Genomic DNA, 20,059 nt, shown 5'->3' on the forward strand with positions numbered 1-20,059 from the left:
TTTTAATTGAGTTTTGCACAGGCAAACCGTGATAAGAAGGCACGTTATTTCTGGAATTATTTTCAAATATTTCATTATGTTTTACTTTCTGCTCAAATGGCAGCCCTAAGCTTCTTCATATAAGGCCCCAGTTCCATTAGACCAAGTAAATTCTCACACCTCCACAACAGATGTAGTGTTTTATAAAAGCCCAGGACAAAATTAACCAGCTATTGTCTTTGGACTGTGGTTCTGTGCATGTATAATCTCTGTCTCTGCAGAAACACTGCAATGTGAGAAGAAACGTAAGTATGCCTAATTGCTTGTAGATACAGCCTCCCACGACAATGCTGTGGTCATCAATAGTTGACACAGAACTTATCAGTGACCAAGTATCTTGTTGACTCTACCACATATAGGCTATCACAAAAGAGAGAATGTACAAACAGTTTAATTTTATTTCAGATTAAAAGTAATGCGCTTAAGACTCCCTAAAGAAAAAACAAACCATGGGCTGGAAGTGGAAAATCTTTTCCTTATGTAAAGCTCATAGTCAACAAAGAACTCATGAAAGAAAGAGCTGCCTAGCTCCTCAAGGTCTGCATGTGTCAGCAGCTCTGATTTCTGGAATGCAACAGAGATTTAATTTGGTTGGTGATTGTTACTTCATTAAACAAATAAAAGTTGTTGTGTTTTTCAAAACCAAAATATTTTAGTTTCTTGAAAGAAGTATGCTATATGAAATGCAACGCAATCAGAGTATCCATTAACCCCCCAGTGGCATCACTAATTTGAAAAGAATCTACTGAAAAGGAGATTGGTGACTACAAAAACCCTAGCATTTGCTTTAAAAATGTGTCATTTATTCCTGCTCCTACTTTACAAAGGTAAGAATTGTAGTTAGCACACAGAAAACAGACAGCATAAGTTACAAAGCAAACTGAATGAACTTCTCATACAGAAGACTGTTTCCACACCAAGGTGAACGCGACTGGCAGTCAGGAATAGAAAATGCAGCGCTGCCATAAAAATACTAGTTACCCCTCAAACAGCGACTTTAACGTACACTGCACAGGACACCACCATGAAGACACTCACTTTCAGAAGAAGTCTCATTACACACAGCACAGGAGTTGCAAAGAGTAATGGCTGAAGTGCAGGCAGCAGCTTCCTTGGTAAGACAATGCACTTTGCACCGAGAAGTAATTCAGACAGCCCCCTCCTCCTCACCGCACCCCCCGCTGCTCTCCCCATGTGTGCCTGGCCATCATAAGGGAGCATTCATGCCACTACCAAATAACAGATGCAGCGGACAGGGAACACAGAACAATAACTGTGTTAGGTTAGGAAGAAGGTTAGGAAGAAAGGTTAGGCTAGGTTAGGAAGAAAGGCTGCAGCCGTCTCCTCCTTGACCAAGAGAAGAGGCTTAGGCTTTAATATGAACACACAGGAGTTACGTATCTTTGGAGAGTTACCAGTTACAAAAAGCAGAAAAAAAATAAAAATGCAAAGCATTTTTTCACTGTCTTTAATTTTGCTCGTAAGAAACAGCACCTTTAAATAAAGCAGAATGAGTTAAGTGACAGTTAGACTCATATGATTTTACTAGTGGCCTCTATATTATAGGAAACACACATTTTTCTCATTTTAAAACATGTCTTTTTTTTTTTTCCACATCATGAGATATAGTTTAGTGGCTACATAGAGCTTAGTTATATACTCATAATTACATAATGAATGACAAACAGAGGTCACAAAAACAGGCCACTTGCTCTTATGTCTGTGTCAAAGTTTGAGGAATGAAATTCCAATCATAATTACTTTAAGAATGAAAATAAAACAGTTTCAAATGTGATTTATTTTTAGACTTTTGGAAAAAAATGCTAAGTACAGATGAAAAGTAGAAAGATGCCAAAAGCACTCGGACAAAGTTATCATAAGGTCAACATTAATCAGACACTATGTCCTGTCCTGCCCAGTGAAAAACAGGCTCTTTTAAAAAAAAATTCTCACTGCTGTTCCAAATCATTTCTGCCTTTATTCTCATATTACTGTGGAGACACAGCACATATGCACCCAAACGGGTGACACGTTATACATTTTAAAGCACCACATCAAAGAAAAAAGCGCTTATGCAAATAAAAAGAGTTAGATCACCTCATCTCCCAACAAGGTAAATCTATCTGCATAGGAAGGCAGAAGAGCTGCTGTGAAGCACAGCGTATGTAAGCCTGTTCATCAGCAGCTTGCACAAATGGTGGTACAGTTGTATAGCCATTCAAGATAGCCCAAGGCATCAATTTTGATCAATTCTAATGTGATAAAATGCTGCAGGGAGTGTGCAGAAACGTGTTTACATCAGCCTTTAATTAAACTGTTGTTCACTTCCAAAGAACCTTAGGAAACACTAATGCGACATGAGTGTTGGCGATGTCCTCATCAAAGCAAGACCCTCTTCCTCAGTTTGAAGCAGCTTGTCATCCAGGTAATTCCCTGGACGAATGTCACCTTGGCACACCACTTGGCAAGCCACCTGTTAAGAGAATTCAGCTGGACTTGAGCAGTGATGCAGGGAAAGTTCAAACAGCCACCTGCCTGTTTCTGAACACCTGACCTGCTTTCTTGCTCACCACCACAACATGGCAGCTTCTCGTTCTTGCTCATGAGACATGCTTATAAGGACAGTAAGAAGAAATCATAAACAAATGTCAAATCTCTTTTAATCCAGTCTATTCTTTAACTGTTCTTATTATTATCTTTTCTACAGCTTAGTTTCACCAGTCTTTATTTACAAGGTACGCGCCTGCAGACAACAATCTGTAAAGATTCATTTACAACTCATTAGTGTAGCATTTCCTCCACAGAAAACAAGATAAAACAACATTCAACTTTTCGTATAACCACAGTGAAAGCACGAGAGCTATGGAGACCATAGCACCACTGGCAACCTATAAGAAGCATCCTTTCATGTTACAGTGTTAAATAAACTGTTCTTCTCCCAGGGGCAGTACCTGGAATAACTTCTGGTGGCAGAATACACTACATACATCATATCAAGCTGGGCCTCACTCCCTGCTGCCTCTACCACATCTGGTAGGTACGCTTGTGTTAAGCATGGGTGAAAACTTAAGCAAAATTTTAAATTCATACCAGACAGCTGTATGATGATGATGAATCATGACAAATCCCACTGTGAATAAGGCACCTAACACTGAATATTGACACCTGAGTGACTCTAAAGCACAACCACCTCTCATTTGTAAGAAAAAGGCGTTATATCTGTCCTAAAGACTTGGCACAGGGGCTGGATAAAAACCAAGAATCTTGAAAATCAAAACATTTTAATTAATTTATCATCCTGTTCAAAAAAGGAATGGTGACATGTTTTTGTGAACAAATAGAAAAGAAAGACAGATGTGCCCAAACAGTTTGGTGTCTGAGATATTTGATGCCTAGAACAGAGAAAGACTTGCTAGAATTCCTGTTCAGTATCATGCAGAGGTAAGGCTTTATCCATTATCCAAATCTGTGCCCTAATCAATGGCTTGTTGGTGTCTCATTCCCCTTCACTATAAGTTTTACCTTGGACCAGAGAGAAGCCCTCCTAAAAATGTATTTGTTTCCATGAAGAATTCAGTTCTGATAATCAATGTTTTCCTGATTAGAAAATCAACAAAACAAAACAAACAAGCAAATAAATTGTGATCAGTTCTCTTCCATGACTTTGAGACATATACAGCAGCTCTCAGTGTGAAGGCCTTTGTACCCACTTTTGAGAGAAACAGTGGTGTCTTACATGAAGGTACACGTGCATGTTGCTTAGCAGCTGATAGTGTTCTGAACTTAAGGAGCAGTGAGTGTTAGGCTTTGAAGAGAGCTGCTCTCATCACATTTAAAAAAACAACCTCAGTGTTATTTTTGCTTCTACATCAAGTGTAGAAAAGCATTTTATATACGAAAATTTTATACTAGAGTAGAATATTTCAGTGTACAAAGATTTGATAACCTCCCATCTTCATATCAGCCTCCTTAGCGCCAATGTTATTTTCACAGGCACACCTCCGATATTGCATAATTCAATCAGACTGTGACACTGTTTTTTCTATCAGGAACCATGCCCAAAGCTAATCAAACACTCTGTTGTGCTGTTCTGCCATTTCACAACAACGAAACCATTTCAATGTATTATCTTTTGTGGATTGTAGTGAAAAACTTAAGAGGAACTAGACTAGAATTTCTTCCAGTATCGTTTTCAGTACTGCAAGGTGGCAAGCAAAACACTACGACAATACTGCAGTTCAGAAAAGCTACAGCAAAACAAGAGTAAATTTCTTACAAGAGCAACTGAATTATTTCCTTGTCTGTTCTCTATCATTTTTTTCTAATAAATTACACTTTTATTTTGCATTGCTTAGTAAGTATTACCGTACATAAGAGAAGAAAGTGATGCAAGAACTTTCGGACAACTGAAACATGAGAGTCAGAAACCCTTTAGATGGAGTAAACATGTCATTCTTCTCATCCTTACCCACATGCAAACTTGCACAATACTGTACTCCATTGCCAACAAGTTACCTTCTGTGGGATGTGTTAACCTTGATGATTTTCTTTTCCTCAACAGCAAGTGGTTTGGACAAAAGGTAGAAGGGCAGTATCTACCTGCCCTTATATCTCCCAGCATACTCGGGGGGGTGGGGGGCTAGGGAGGTGGGGGGCTGAAAACCCGGACAAGTCTCTATACAAACAAGTTGTAGGATGCTTTTTGTTGGTGTGTGTGACTAACTGTATAAAGCTGAACAACGAAGTTTCTTCATTGCATTACTGATTATCCTTTTTATGGACAGAAAGGAAAATAACTCAGTACAGTTCCTGTTAAAATTACATACACTAGCTTCTGAAAAGTAGAATTCTAGTGCATGGCTATTTAAGTTAGAGTAATTGGGAAAGCTGCATACACATTTCCTAAAATTAACTTTTTTTTTTTTTAATTTTTCAGTTTTAACAAAAGGCAGTTTCTAAAACAGGAGAAGAGGAAAGATAGTCCAATTACAGCATTAATATTGAATATGTACACATCAAAAACACCCAGAACCCAAAGTAATTTCAAAAAATTTTTAACAATAGGACAGGACATATGGACCTAATCCCGTAACACTTGTTTGACAGTGTCTATAACATGTACGTAATTAACTGACATACTGAAGAGATTATTGCTATTTAAATTTACATCCATTCCCACTAAGATTAGGCTGAAACCATGACACGCTATCCTGCAAGAACAGGGGACAGCGATTCTTCATTCTCATCCTTCAAACCCACCTTGCCACTCCTCATCAGAAAGTAACAGTAAACCTCCCAGGAAAGGTTCATAATCAGCATGACTGTGTTATCATACCTGCACTGTTTCTTGTGAGGAGAAAAATACCTTTTTTTCCCCCATGCATTGCTCTGCTAACATAAAGCTGGCCAGCCTTCCTCACCCTACATGCCTCATACCAGAAGCATTGTGCAGCTGTGAGACCCCCAGAACACAGGTGCCACCACGGAGACCATGGAGAGCTGGGGTGTTGCTGCTGGAGGGAGATGATGATGTCTCCACCAGCTCCACAATGACCCACGGGGGCTGGCAGCAGAGTGCCAAACTTCACCACTGCAGCCTCTCCTGCCTCACTTCTTCCCACAACTTTAGACTCAGTTTATCCAACCACCTCTGTTGGATAGAGGTAGCACACCCAGCACAGCCCATCAGATGTTGTATGGGAAGTATTTAGGAGTAACTCAGAGCTCAGTGGGGTGGCTACTTGTTAAAACACTGAGCAGTCACTGCAAGTAATGAGGCTGACTTGGGAAATAGAGATAAAAAGCATGAAACCAAAAACACAATGTTGCTGCTACAAACAATGTACTATAACAAATACATATACTGTCATTAAGAAACCCACATGAGGCTCCAAGTACTCTGCACTGCCATAAATAACCCTTAAGCAGTTACAGTGTACTTTAGTACTCAACTACTTTTTTATTTAACTTTATACTTCAGAAATGGACTGGGCCATTTCATCATCTATGAATCATTGCTAAGAGATGTGATTCCAGTAGATAGCTGTGATAGAAGAGCATTACAGAAGACTATGAGAAAACCTAATTAAAAAGCCAAACACATTAGAAAGACTTCATAGTACATATTAATCATTTATTAAATTATCCTACAGAAAGTCATCCAAATTCTGAAGAAAAAAGCACAGCTACAACATCTCGTTAACGCTGAGAATCCAAGGAAGTTGGCTAGAGAATGAAATCAATATTGTAACCTTAACTGCAAAAGTCAGAAAAGTATTCGTAATTTCAAATGCAGTAAGATTGAAGAGGCATTTGAGATAAAACAGTGTAAGGGAAGTTGTTGATGTAGCACCATTTAGGTTATGGCATCTCCTTTTTTTATTACTATTATAGTCTATAATGGTAACAGTTTAGGATGGTTTAAAAGGTGTGTTATATTAATTTAATTGTAGATCCATCTGATGAATGGTTTTGAACTGAAATAAAATCATTAACTCACACTGAAATACGCTACTTTGATCAAGTTTGATATAGTCTGTATGAAAACAGTAAAAAAGAGAAATTAAAAACCTTTTCAAATGCATCTATGTACACAGCACAGAAACAAAGAATCTATTAATGAAGACAAAAAGGATAGGTGCCTAAAAAAAGTCACACTATGTAGGACTAATTCATTTTTTCCATCTCATGGATGTACCAAACTGGGAAAAAAAGTCAGTGCAGACACCTATAGTTCATGAGGTACTAAATATCTATTCTTTTGGTAACTGAAGATATTCTGCACCACACAGGTTAGATCATACACAATAAAACTTAACCTACAATTTCTAATAGGAGCTGATCAGCTCAAAAATACTACTGAAATCTCTTATTCAGTAACACCAGAATAGGACAATTACACATAATAGCTCCTGGGCCAAATCTTGCATTAAGACATGCATTTTATCACTAATTTCAATCAGAGGATGCCTAGAATCACCATCAAGGTACCAGGATGTTGCCGTAATATAAAATTCATCACAGAGTAAGTGCTATGCATACAAAAAACCCATTCTTTTGCACTTACATCTTTCACTGATGTGTATGGGAGATGCATAAGCTAGTCCTGAATGTATTCAACACTCCAATCACACATGGAAAACGTTAAGTAATAGGCCTTGCCACAACATACTACTCATAACAAAAGACAAAGAACCTATAATGAGATTTTTACAGTGACTTTATTGAGCAAATAACAGCCATTTTCACGAACACAAAACAGCAAACCTTATTGTATGCTTCCTACTGTATTTGTCTTTCTGTCTGTATTTCTAAACATTTTATTACTCTTCATTAATTCAGAAACTGAAGTGAAGGAAAAGTCAGGTGCCTGCTCTGCCCGGAGTAGAAACTTCCTCATCTGCTACTCTGAATATTTGAAGATACTTATGAACAAGTTGTAAATTGGTCTAAAGCTATTGTAAACACAGAAAACCACATATAATCTCTGTTGCTTTATTTCTGGAGAGAGTGTAAACTTAACATCATTCTCACCCAATAATGGAGGATGTAAATTTTCTCGATATAACAAGCAACTTCCTCATTTTAAGATAAGGTTTTTGCTGTCCTGTTCATGGATATTTTTTTCTCTTTCTCTGCTTTTTTAATTAAATAAACGTTTTAAAGCTCCTTCACCTATATTTTTATACCTAATGCCTTTCAAGCTCTAAGGATAAGAAAGCACTTTTCATCTTTCTGAAAGTAATTTTTAACTTATTTTACATACCAGCAGTTTTTCTTGTAAAATTGCCACTATGCAAACCAAAAGTAAACCAATAGCCTATTGATTTTAAATTTAACTACCATGGCAGAACTACTGATTTTTAATGAGTAGACATAACACCCATTCACTGAACACTACCAATGTCTTGTTCTGTAACCAGGAAGAAAGAGGAGAACTCAACTTGTGGCCTTCAAGGCGAGTCCTCACTAATGCTATTGTTTGTTACTATGATGCTACAATCAGCATCATAGCAGCCAACAGGCTAAGAGAAGCCATGGCTAAGAATTTTCTCCGGAAATACACTTTGAAAAGTTACTCTTAGTGAACAGAACCTCTCACTTTACGAATGTGAAGTTATGAAAACTTACCAACTGGCAGCATTCGACTACTGTGCACACATTATACTAGTTAAAAACACAGAAAATTCAGATAGATCCATAAGGTGTGCATGGGTATATATATAAAAATATATGAAATGTATGTGTATGTGCGTGTATACATTGATTAAAGAGTATTTTGAAATATTAAAAAATACAAAGGCAGACATAACAGAAGTTACTAACAAGACACAAATTGCTTTAAAACATGCTTTGACATACAAGGATTTTGAGAACTCAGATCGCGTCAAAAACACAGACATGCATTTAACAGACATTCATCAAGGTAAACCTTTGCAAGATGAATTCATCTGTTAGATGGAGACTATGAGTTTCTAAAGCATTAGCCTTCAGAAGGAGCACCAGGCACTGGAAAAAAACCTGAACTCTGTCCAACACTGGCCACCAAAAAGCCAAGGTGATCTGTTACCGTTCGCAACTCCTGGACCACATTAACTACTTCCTCTTTTAGTTCCCTCACTTCGGAAAGGAGCATGTCCAGCTTTGACAGTCCATGAGAATAAGGCCCGAGAAGGAAAGAGCCATCAGGATGGACCGCAATGGGGAAGGAGTGTCCAGTGGGTGGGGAGAAAGCAAAAGGGGACAAGTGTCCAGAAGAGGGGTATCCAACAAAGGGGGTCGGGACCTGAGAAGTGGAGGGTCCAACAGCTGCTGGCCAATCAACGGGTGAAGGCGGTCCAGCTGTTTCAGTTTTAATGGTATGCTGGCATCTTGACTCTTGACTGTTGGTAGAGGTGGGTGAGGTGTAAGAGAGTGAACAAGATGAAGAAACTGTAAAATTAAAATTCACTTCATTGTATATTGACAGTCAGTATTTCCAAACACCGGACTACTACAGAAATCCACATGAATCTCTCCACATTTACCATGACCAGCGTGCATTAGTGATAACCCCTGTTTTATTTATTTAGAACATAACACAGTGTCGTAACACTGCAACAGTAAAACAGATCTCAAGGACAAATACTGAGATTGTCTGCAATTATGCTGAAGCACTTTGTCAAGCTAGCTTTTAGCAGGGAAGACATAGGCACCCACACTGTCCTCTGTTCTTCTGATATTCCTGTTTCCTTATGAGTTAGGAAGAAGTGTCTGATTTACTTATCAGTTAATAAATCAAGATGTTCACTAACAGTTTCTAGCCTATTAGATACTAAGTATTTTTCATCCATTGCACTAGTCACTAATTTCATTCTATTTTTAATAACCTCCTCTTCCAAATGGGGAGGGTGACTTTCACTTTTTACTGTATAAAATTTTATCCTCCTCAGAATTTCTAAAACACTCAGGAAATTTACTCATGCAGCAACTTCCATCTATTTCACAAAGTATTACTACACTACTGCAGGAACTCAAAATTTTGTTTAATACAGAAAAAAGTAAAGAATTCAGTAACGGCAACCTGAAAAAAGGAAGACTGCAAGAGATTTACAGAAAACTACTTTTTAGATCTAGGTATATTTCCAGTTGGTAGAAATGTAAGACATGATCCAGATATTATTGAAGTTAATAAGACATTAAATTGGAAAAAACAAACCACAAGGGAGAACAAATAATAACTTGCACATGATCTGACAGCAGACACAGAAATTGAACTCCTAATTGTCATGTTAGGGCTCTATTTCTAAGTATTGCACCATTCTCAGAGATTACTTTTCACTTCCTTAGGCTCTAGGATTTTTGGAGGGTGCTTAGTTACTTGGAAGGCTAATGGTAGAGAGAAGGTTTGTGAGAAATCTTTGCAGTTATAAACCTGTCTATTTGCTCTGCAGGAAGACCTTTATATCTCTTGCAAAAAATCATGCAACTACACTCACATTTTAAGTATCTGAAAATAGCAAAAAATAACGGCATAAACTTCCCACAATGATTGAATGTATGTAAACTCAAAAACAACATTGTAAATCCACAGCAGTATTTTTTTTTATCTGCTTTTGAAACTGTTACACATATTCTTGTGGTTACATACATTTTTAAAATAGCCACAAACATTTGCAAGCCAATGAACTAAATCTCCAGGACAGTATCACGGCTTCGCAAGCTTTCCTTTTCTTCCATAAGGATTTATAACTGACTTAAATAAATACAAATAAAAATGTAATACTAATTTTGGTTAATTAGAGCTTTTTTATATTTTTATATCAGAACAATAACATGCATAACAATACTAGAGCATTGGATAATGAAGCCACTGCTCATTACCTTTGTGGATTGGCTTTGACCAACCTTATGCCATCTAAAGTTCCTATTTTTCAGACATGCGTACTTATTTCTGCCCAGAATTACATCTTCAAACAGCCAACTCCCCTAAAATAGACTACAAAACACAACATCTGCAAATCTTATCAAAACATTTTTGGAAGAAGTACAACAGGAAGAACACAGATAACAGTGAAAGGACAAAATCTGGAGTTTTACAACTAAAAGTGGAGTGCGGTATGAGGAAGATTTTATTGTAGTTGGGGTAGATTTCTTTTTCTTAGTTTCACAAATGCCACGTCCTGGCTAAATCACAAGTACTCCTGTAGTCATAATCCTACCCCTCATTGATGCATGCTTGCACAGTGGAGAAGCTGTAGAAACTATGAAGATTACAATAGCATCACTCATACAGAATCACTCCTCTCCTGATGTCTATTTACCTACTAAACTAGATGATACTTATTTTGCACAGTAATAAAAGGTTGATTTAACCTGTTCCACCCCACTGCAAATTTTCATGACACATTTTTAATCTCGGTATATTTCTGTGTTACCCGTTAATCTTTGCCCCATTCTCTCTATCAAAATGGTTAGATACCCCTTAGACACCTATGAAACTCCTAACTACTTTATTCCAACCTGTTTCAACTATCATTGTTTTATGGTGTCTATCTCCAGTTCCAAACTACCACTGTCATCTAATTTCTGCTACTTTACAAATGCAGCTAAATAAAGATATAAAAAGCTTTCATGATAAAAGAATCTTTCAAATCTATGTAATTTCTATTTCTATGAAAATACATTTACACTTAGGTACACAAGTAAAGAAACGAGAGCCATGTCAGGTCAGAAATTAGAGGCTTTGCTCTGTCGGGTTCAAAACAGAGACAATGAAACCAAAATCAGTAATGCTGTATCTTCATATCAACCCTATTTCTGATTTTGTTTCACTTAGAAAAGTTAAGATTGCATCAGAGTGAGAGAGAAGCTACTTACTCATAAACATGATACCTCTGCATATTCTCATTTGTGGATACTGTGGAATGATTCACATTTCTGGTGCTGATGACCTTTGGAGACTGCCTGGAAAACCAGTGCCTGTTGGGACTACATGAGCATCCCCTGGTGACACTGGATGAACTCAAATGTGATCCCAAATAGCTTCTCCTTTTTTTTTTTCATTTATGCCTAACAGTACCGGTGAGCTCTTTGGTGTAGAAACCACATCCAAACTTTTATTTCTCCTATCTTTGTGCTTGCAGGCATAAGGAAACAGAACATAGGTTATCACAAGTAAGACCTCTGTGTCCCAAAGGAGTTTTACACAGATATATGTTAATATGAACATGGTATCAAGCATCTAACAAACTAGCAGCAGAACAAATATGCCAGCAGCTGCCACATACCTCTTCCCAGAGACCAGGTACCAGGTACCTGCCTTATCTGAGGCAGGATAACCTCAGAAAGTGACAGGAGCCAAACATAAATGGTTAGGAGCAAAAGGCTAATGCTTCCCCCAGTATGTTTTTCAGACAGGACAGTGGTATATCTGTCCCTCTGCAGGAATGGAAGAACATCCTAGGGACAGAAGAACAAAGTTCCTCACGGTGCTCTAAAAGACAACCTCTCTGCCAGGGATCTGGTGAAATTTCACTAGGCCCAGGAGTACTGGAGAACAGGATATTCAGGGAGGAACGGAAACTCCAGGAAGTAGAAATACAACACACTGATTCAAGCCTGTATCTTTTAAACCCTCCTTCTCAACTTTTGGAGTTCTCTGTTTTATGAAACATATATAGAGAGTTAAAGGCAGTTTCATTCCAGAATTCTATCTACCCAATAGCACAGAAATTAAGTAGAAGTTCACTGTAAATCTCTCAAGCAATCTGAACGATAACATTGTTCACTAGTGATAAATGTGACATGAAAAAGAGTGGATAAACTGAATGAATCCAGTGTTCACAGAGCACAGTTCTCTGCAAGCAGAATGATGCAAGAGGTAAAAAGCCATTGAGATAATTGGCAACTACAGAGATCATCTGTGAAAGGGTCTGTCGGCAGCACTTGGGCTCAGCTGTCCATGCAGCACTGCATTTCTCCAAAGCCCCTACAGCTCAGCAGCACACAAGGACTTCATTTCACAAGTGGGGATACGTGGAGACCACTTCTGAGAGGAACAATGGGCTGTTTTCCCCACAACCGCACAATAATTGTTTATTTTAAAAGAACAAAAATTAGTTGAGGTACAATCCTTTCTTTTATAAAAAATTGTAATCAAGTGTCATGGCAAAACAGGTAACAGTCACAGAGGAAAATATTTTGCACAAGGGGGAAGATTCTGGCTCGCAGAACTGCTATTTTGCTGTTCTTAATTTTGGTTAGGCAGAGACATGGGCAAGATTTTTTACTTTCATTCAACAGTGAATGCTCCAAAAAGCTAGAAATAAGAAAGTATCAGGGCCTCCATGACAAACAAAATGTACAAAAGAAACAATGAAGAAAAAAACTGGTAAACATTGTGTGAGAGGAACAGTCTAATGATGAGAACAGGGATCAGAGGGTAGGGAGAAGCAGATTAAAAGGAGACCAACTATAACAAAAACGTGAAAATAAAAGGCAGCTAAATTAAATACCAATCACATGCTACCTTGCACACGGAGATGAAAGAGAAAACTTGGCAGGCAAAAAAAAAAAAAGAATAAAAAAAGAAGCCTAAAACAATATAAAAATGAGGTAAGACCAAAAGGTCAGTCGGTTACTGAAGAACAGAGAGCAACAATGAGTAGCGGATAGGGAAAAGGAGGGCAAACGTTGGAAGACCAGCAAAGGAAGCAACAGAGTGTGTTTTCTCTATTTCACTTTCACATACTGTGCTGTGCTTTTCACAGACTCTCCAAATAGCTGCAGCACCTCAGCCACAAGAGCCATTAACCAACACTGTTCAAACATATGTGAGTTTAAACACGTTTTCATATCACAAAGGTGAGGGAAAAGACTGCACTGGCATCTAGGTTTATAAAGCATCAAGAAAACATGAGGGAAAGTTGTGACAATTAATTTTACTGTTTTGACAGCCGTAATTTCTTCTCCACACAAACATGTTCCTTGTTTGTGATAACCCAAAACACAACACTTACCAACACCTTTTAGCATATAGATATAGTCCCACAGAGCTATGTGTGGGCTCTTCAGAAAAGAGCCTGTTCTGAGCCACATAGTATGGACTAAGTGCACATACAGGAGTCTATCACGGTAAAACAAAACCTGAGAAACTAGTGCTGACTCAAACATAGTATGGAGATGTTTTGGTTTTTACTTGAAACAATTGTACTCAAAATCCTGCTGGGATGATCACTGCATACACAACATCAAGTACCCCACCTGCCACGCATCTTTTCAAACAACAGATAAGGCAGCCACCAGATGGAAAAATTATTATGTGGTTGTTTATACTGTCTCCTGTTGACTATTGGTTTTCACTACATTTACAAAAGCAGCAAATACACATACCAGACAAAAAAATAATCATTCTTCTAAAAAGCCATCATTTTGTTGCAGTAACGGAAAGGCAGATGCAGAGATTTATTGTATATTTGAATATAGTTTGAGGTAAAATGGTACTGCGTTACTCACCTTGATCTCTTTCATGCCATGTCCGACTCCCCGCAGCTGGTGAATTTGGAGAAGGATAAAAGTCTCCTGTTGGGCTTGGCTCCATATTTTCATCTATGGAGATAGTTTTGGGTCTTTTGCTGTTGAAGTAATTTGAGATTTGGCAGTGAATATGATATGCAGCTAATAGTGGTATATAAACTGGATTTCAACAATTTCAATAGAAAGTAATTCAGACATACGAAGAACAAAAAGTGAATACTAGAGCTTACATTAACTTACATAGATGATATCATTTAATCATATGTAATGCAGGTATGTGCTTGGGTTTTTCACATGATTTAATATTTCAGAGATGGCATGAATGGGTAATACATGAAAGTCTGCCACCATTTGGTTGAACAACCAACAAACCAATTCCTTTAATCTACCAAAGAAAAGTTGTCATGAGAGTGTTAAACATTATGCAGGAACCATGAAAGCAAAACAAAGCACTGGAAAAGTATTATTAATAAAGTCAAGGTAAACAAGGATCTTTTCTGAATGTGTTAATAAGGAAAAAATGTAGTTTACTGTATTTTACCAGGTCAAAATACTAAGCTTGTCAAAGAGGTCTAACTTGAAACAAAGACTTTTCATTTTAGACTACTTTAATTAAAAACAACAAAAGGCCCATATTTCAAGTCACACTACATAAAATGAGGCAGCACTTCAATACAGCGGAGGGAAGTCAAGTTTCTTTGTGACAATGCATACTGAAGCTGTTATGCTGACTGCCAAAGAAAACCAGGATGAAGGTTTTAATGGTGGTGGTGGTGGCAGTAGTAGTATTATTAATATTGTTGTTGTTGTTGTTATTATTATTTAGAGAACACTGTGACACTCTAATTTCTAAATTAGATTTCTAAATTAAAATTAATTTCTAAATCCATTTCTAAAATGTACTAGGTGAACTGCCAAGCTGAAAATACAATGGAATTAAATAGGGGAATATGAGCAAAATAACTCAGAAGCACCAGCCACTGGTTGGAAGAGCACTGCAGTCCCCTGATAGTCCTGTTAAATCTTGTCCCACTGTGAGGACACTCCATGACTCAGGGGTGCAGAGATGTGGGGCAATGAGAGGTCCTGTAGCGCTTATGATATCATGGTACATCAGAAAGTTTCAGAAAACCTAGGGCCCCGGAGGTTTGACAGACAGTACTGGGAGTCAGAAGGAGGGAACATCAGGTTCTTCACCTCTGTGGGCCTGCCAGCTGCTCCTGAGGGAGGGAACACAGTCTTTTTCAGAACTGAGAGAAGGGAGCATGAGAAGGGAGCAACCTGATCTAGTTGAAGACGTCCCTGCTCATTGCAGAGGTGTTGGACTAGATGGCCTTTAAAGGTCCCTTCCAACCCAAACTATTCTATGATTCTATGAAGCAAGGAAGTGGGTCCCTCAGTTCAAACTGCCTGTTGCAGGCATGGAGACCCTTGAGAAAAATTAGAGAGCCTGTGACTACCTCACATGCTCCTCCTTATTCCCAGTGTACTAGGAAATGCCCCTTGCAAGGGTGAGGCAGGAAACGTACTTTCTTGAGCTGGGGTGATGTTACGGATAAAGACACCTTGTCTTTATATACCTGTTCTAATGCCTTTTCCACAGGAAACAGTATCTGTCCCAACATATCTTTCAGGATGGAGGTCCAAGAGGGAACCGCCAAAGACAGCCTTTGTGCCTGCAACCACCTTGTGGCATGGAGCCCTGCCAGCAGGTTCCCAGCTGCTAGACCTTCCTGCAGCTCAGCAGCGGTTTCAGGATGTGTAGCTATTCCCTTGGCAGATTTAGTGAGCGCTTCAAACCCTGACAAAAGTTACTGTCATCTTTATCGCTATCAATAGCAATGACAGGCAATAATGACACCATGTCAGATCTGTAACATGTATGTTTGTACACAGATTATGGTAACGCACATAAGTAGCCTACCTCACAAATCAGAGGAAAATTATAAAATAGTTGGCTGTTAACAGTAGTTGTGAATTGTTTGTTCTACACTACTACACCCGGTTTCACATTAACACTTATTTCAAGTTTTTACCTGCTTGGTGGAGAGGATAAGGACCTCTGTAGATTTACACCCGAATTCATATCATGGTAATATGGCTGGCTCGGAAGCTCTCCAATTGGGAAGTTCACTCCAGTTCCCTGGGTTATGGGTGCTGAAAAACATGACATCTTAATGAGTCAAAGATAATCCTTTTTTTACCTATCTTTTCATTTTTAACATTGGGAAAATCATTAAAATGTTACTACATGTATCTAACTTTCTGCCTCTTGCAGAAAGCAGGTACAGACAAGTTCTATCAATGTTTATATATCTAAAAAAGTGAATTACCTTCCCCAGTTCCTAGAAATCCCTTAGCAGTTATGCAGACCTAATGTATTTGTTGTATAACAGATAACCTGGAATCATCAATATGAAAAAGGTAACACAAACCTCACCACAAAATCAAGCTTTCTGTAAAGGGACTTTTATAATGAATGAGGGTTTATAAGGGCAGCTACCATTATTTATTAAAGTAGTGAAATAACTGGAAAGAACAAATTTGGGGACACACACACTCTTTCTCCCTTAATGTTAACTCTTTCCTATTAATAATAGCTTTCTGTGCTGACAGCATGTTTTGCTGCCTCCTTTTTCTTTCACCCAGTGCCACAGGTACTGCTTTGCATATGTACACCCACACACAAACACGCACGCTAAGCATTATCTTCATCTCCTTACAGACTCTATGTACTGTACATCTTGGTATTTCAAGAATAAATTATATGTTACATATTGTGGTGTTATTTACCTTTGTTCACTCTCTGTGCATTGTGCATTTTAACTACCTTTGGCACTTAAAAGAATAATTGTATGTTGTGTAATATATCTGAAGGTTCTGTATTTTCCCCGACAGTTAAAGTACAACTCTGTTGTGGCTTGAGGTTAAAGAAATGCATGGTAAGAAATCCCACAGAAACCACATGCTTTAAAGCTTATTATAAGAAGTATATCGTGTATAACAGCTGCAGAAGGTACAATTTCGTAACATAAGTACAATATTGATTCTTTTTTAATCTGAATGGCCTGATACTTTAAAATGTATTTAACCACTTGACAACTAAAAGAAAGCTGTATCTTGCACACCCTCAGCCTCCTAAAACAGCAAAACCATACCTTCAGCAAGCACAAAAAAAAAGTCTAACACTGCAGCATGGCAATGCTCAGTATTTTGCTAAAGGACTTAACATAATTTTAATTGTTCAGTATTAATTTCTGACGACAGCAAATGAAATGACACATGTATCTTAAGCCTCACTAAGTTAATTAAATTCCTCAAAAATCCTGATCTGGCATGAATTAACTACTGTGCAAAATTTGGACAGACAGTTTTGGGAACTTGTGCCTCACTGATTTTGTCCTCACCAGAAAAGATATTTTCCTGGACCATTCAGTTGTTATAAAGTTGGTGTCATCACTGCGGACACAGATTCTAACTATAACTTTCAAGTATTTTTGTTTACTTCTTCAAGAAGTCTTAAGAGAAAAACTTTAGTAGTGTTGATAATAAAGGGGGAAAATAAGCATTCAGAAAGCAATGCCAAATGAAAATATGCACTGGTGTTATGCCATACGGTTATAGCAAATTCTTAGATGTCAACAAAATAGATCTTATTTATATTAATTTTGGCCTTTTTTTCTACAATAAAAGCTTCACCTGTCCTTTTATATTTATATTTTATGTTACTTTTTTTTTGCATGTTCGTGTGTATAATGTTTCTGATGCCAAAAAAAGAAAATTCAATTACAGCCAGTGCTATGAGCAAAAGAAACACAAGCTTATAAAACATTGTTAGTCACCCTTTATATCCATTCTGTGATTTTTCTTTTAAGAGCTACAAATTCAAAAACAAACTAGAAGAACAACCAGATGGTTTAGCAAAATCCAAGGATGTGTATGACAACCTTAAAAAGCTGCAGGTCTGAAAAATAGAAGGTTTTGTTATGTATGGTAATTTTATTGACGTATCAGTCCACTAAGCTGTGGAGAGGGACACATAACAAATGGATTCAATCTTTAAATATCAAAGAGACAAAAGAAGACTTCCGTTTGTTTTATTACAAACACATGCAAGAAGAACTCTAATACTGTGGTCAAAGATATCAAAATGTGTGTGGTTATAGGCATTTCCTATGCATCTTACATGTTGGGAAGAAAAAAACTTCAAGAAAAAAACCTTCATTTGATTATAGCAGGCTTTAGAAATGATTGAATACAAATGATAAGCTTACTTCTGGACACCCTCACAAGTTCTGACACGTTGAACACTCCAGACTTTACAAAACTGTCCTCAAGGTACACTGAAAAAGATCACAATACCATAATCAGTACAATGAGAAGATTAATAAATAACTATAGATAAGTTTATATACCAACTAACAACAGTATCAACAGAGTCACAGAACTAAAATACACAGACCAAAGTACACTGAAAGCTGATCACAGGATGTAATGAGAGCTGAAATTCAGGCAGAGGCGCAAAAAAATCTTGGGGAGCTGTGAGAAAGCAATTTTTTAGTATGTGTATGCCAAGTTCTGTCAAATAAAGAAGTAAATATTTGAGAAGCCATGTCATATTTTCATTCACACAAAAAAAGTCATAAAAAATTTCATCAATATTTTCATCATTAAAAACTGCAAAGAGTTAATGCTTCTTTTTCCCTTTGTCCTGCATTTTCTTCTTTAACCTAAGAACGGGCAAGCTGGATGAACGCTAGTAATTCCTCCAACAGTGGCAATCTTTCCCTTCTCTGCGTATTTCCTCCAGCAGGAACAGTCTGACATAGTACATGGACGGGAGATTTCCAAAGAAAAATTAGGTTTCTTGATTTTAGTTGGCCTGTAAGTGAAGTGTGGCTTAAAGCCATTGCGTAAACATGTAGACAGCTCTGGAGCTGGTAGTAAGACTGAACTTCTCTGCTGCTTATCCAAATACCACTACTTTGAAGCATAACTTCTCTCATTCAAGTTAGGCTAACTTGAGAGGAGCTTTACCCAAGTGTAAATTAGTCAATCTATCATTATAGTGAGAACAAGCTCCAAGGCTCATATTAAGAAAAGAAAATGCCCATGTAGAATTTTATACGTAAGAACACAGATGTATACATGTGTATGCACATGGGCACACGTTTAACCTTCAGCTTTCTCTCATTAATTCTTAGTTTTTCCCACTAGAGATCATAAGAATACCCACGTAACTTAAAGAGCAATATAGGGTGTTTCTCTCCTTAGGATAATGAAATGGGATCAGGGAAAAATTCCTGCCACTGAGTGGTACAACTATTTATCACCCCCTCATAGAAGGATGCATTGTTGACTGATGTATCACTGTCTGTCGCCCAGGTTTCACCCTGCCTTGTACGGTCTAAAAATAATGACACCCAGAGATATATGCAAATGATTTGCCTGGCATCAGGAAAGAGAGGGAAACCAGCTATTGTCAATCTCAATCAGCTTAAAAAGCAGCTTGATTTTTTTCTTTATGTGACAAAGTAGTATTAAAAAATTGATGCAACAATAAACAATCTATGACACAGGCACTGAGCAACTTCATCCAGAGACTTATGTTCTACCAGGATAGGTGGATTCCAGTGATGCCTACGGGTACAGAAAAATAAACACAGTACGTTCAGTTCCAGCACCAGTGGACTTCTTTTTAACTAATTAGGAAGACAATCCATGGTGGGTATGTTACAGAACTGTTCTTGGCTCCCAGCTGTGCAATAGGAAAATGTTCTGTGCCATTAAACTGCTGTAATTTGTTGCAGAAACATGCACTCTACATACAATAACGGATAAACAGCAAGACTGTATGCAGCAGGACAACAGTATAGGACATTTTGACTTTATGGTGTGAGACATTGCCTTTTACCTTGTGAAGCTGATGTCCCTACTGAATAAGAGTTAACATTTATATTCACATTATTACACTGCATGCAAGAAAAAAATATGTGATGATACT

General features: G+C 37.7%; 1 protein-coding gene across 7 annotated transcripts in view; it reads right to left on the bottom strand.

The window, feature by feature from the left end:
- Positions 1-20,059, bottom strand: part of NFIB (nuclear factor I B) — a gene marked incomplete at its 5' end in the record, with an annotated part of 268,667 nt that overhangs the window by 40,160 nt on the left and 208,448 nt on the right. For all 7 annotated transcript variants that reach the window (XM_082013401.1, XM_082013398.1, XM_082013397.1 and 4 more), the window contains 3 exons: positions 14,035-14,153; positions 16,092-16,212; positions 18,330-18,398. In XM_082013401.1, the coding sequence (XP_081869527.1) occupies positions 14,035-14,153; positions 16,092-16,212; positions 18,330-18,398 (309 nt within the window). The remainder of the gene's footprint in view (positions 1-14,034; positions 14,154-16,091; positions 16,213-18,329; positions 18,399-20,059) is intronic.

The sequence above is a fragment of the Phaethon aethereus genome (genome assembly GCF_964289735.1).
Source record: "Phaethon aethereus genome assembly, chromosome: Z".
Lineage (NCBI taxonomy): Eukaryota > Metazoa > Chordata > Aves > Phaethontiformes > Phaethontidae > Phaethon > Phaethon aethereus.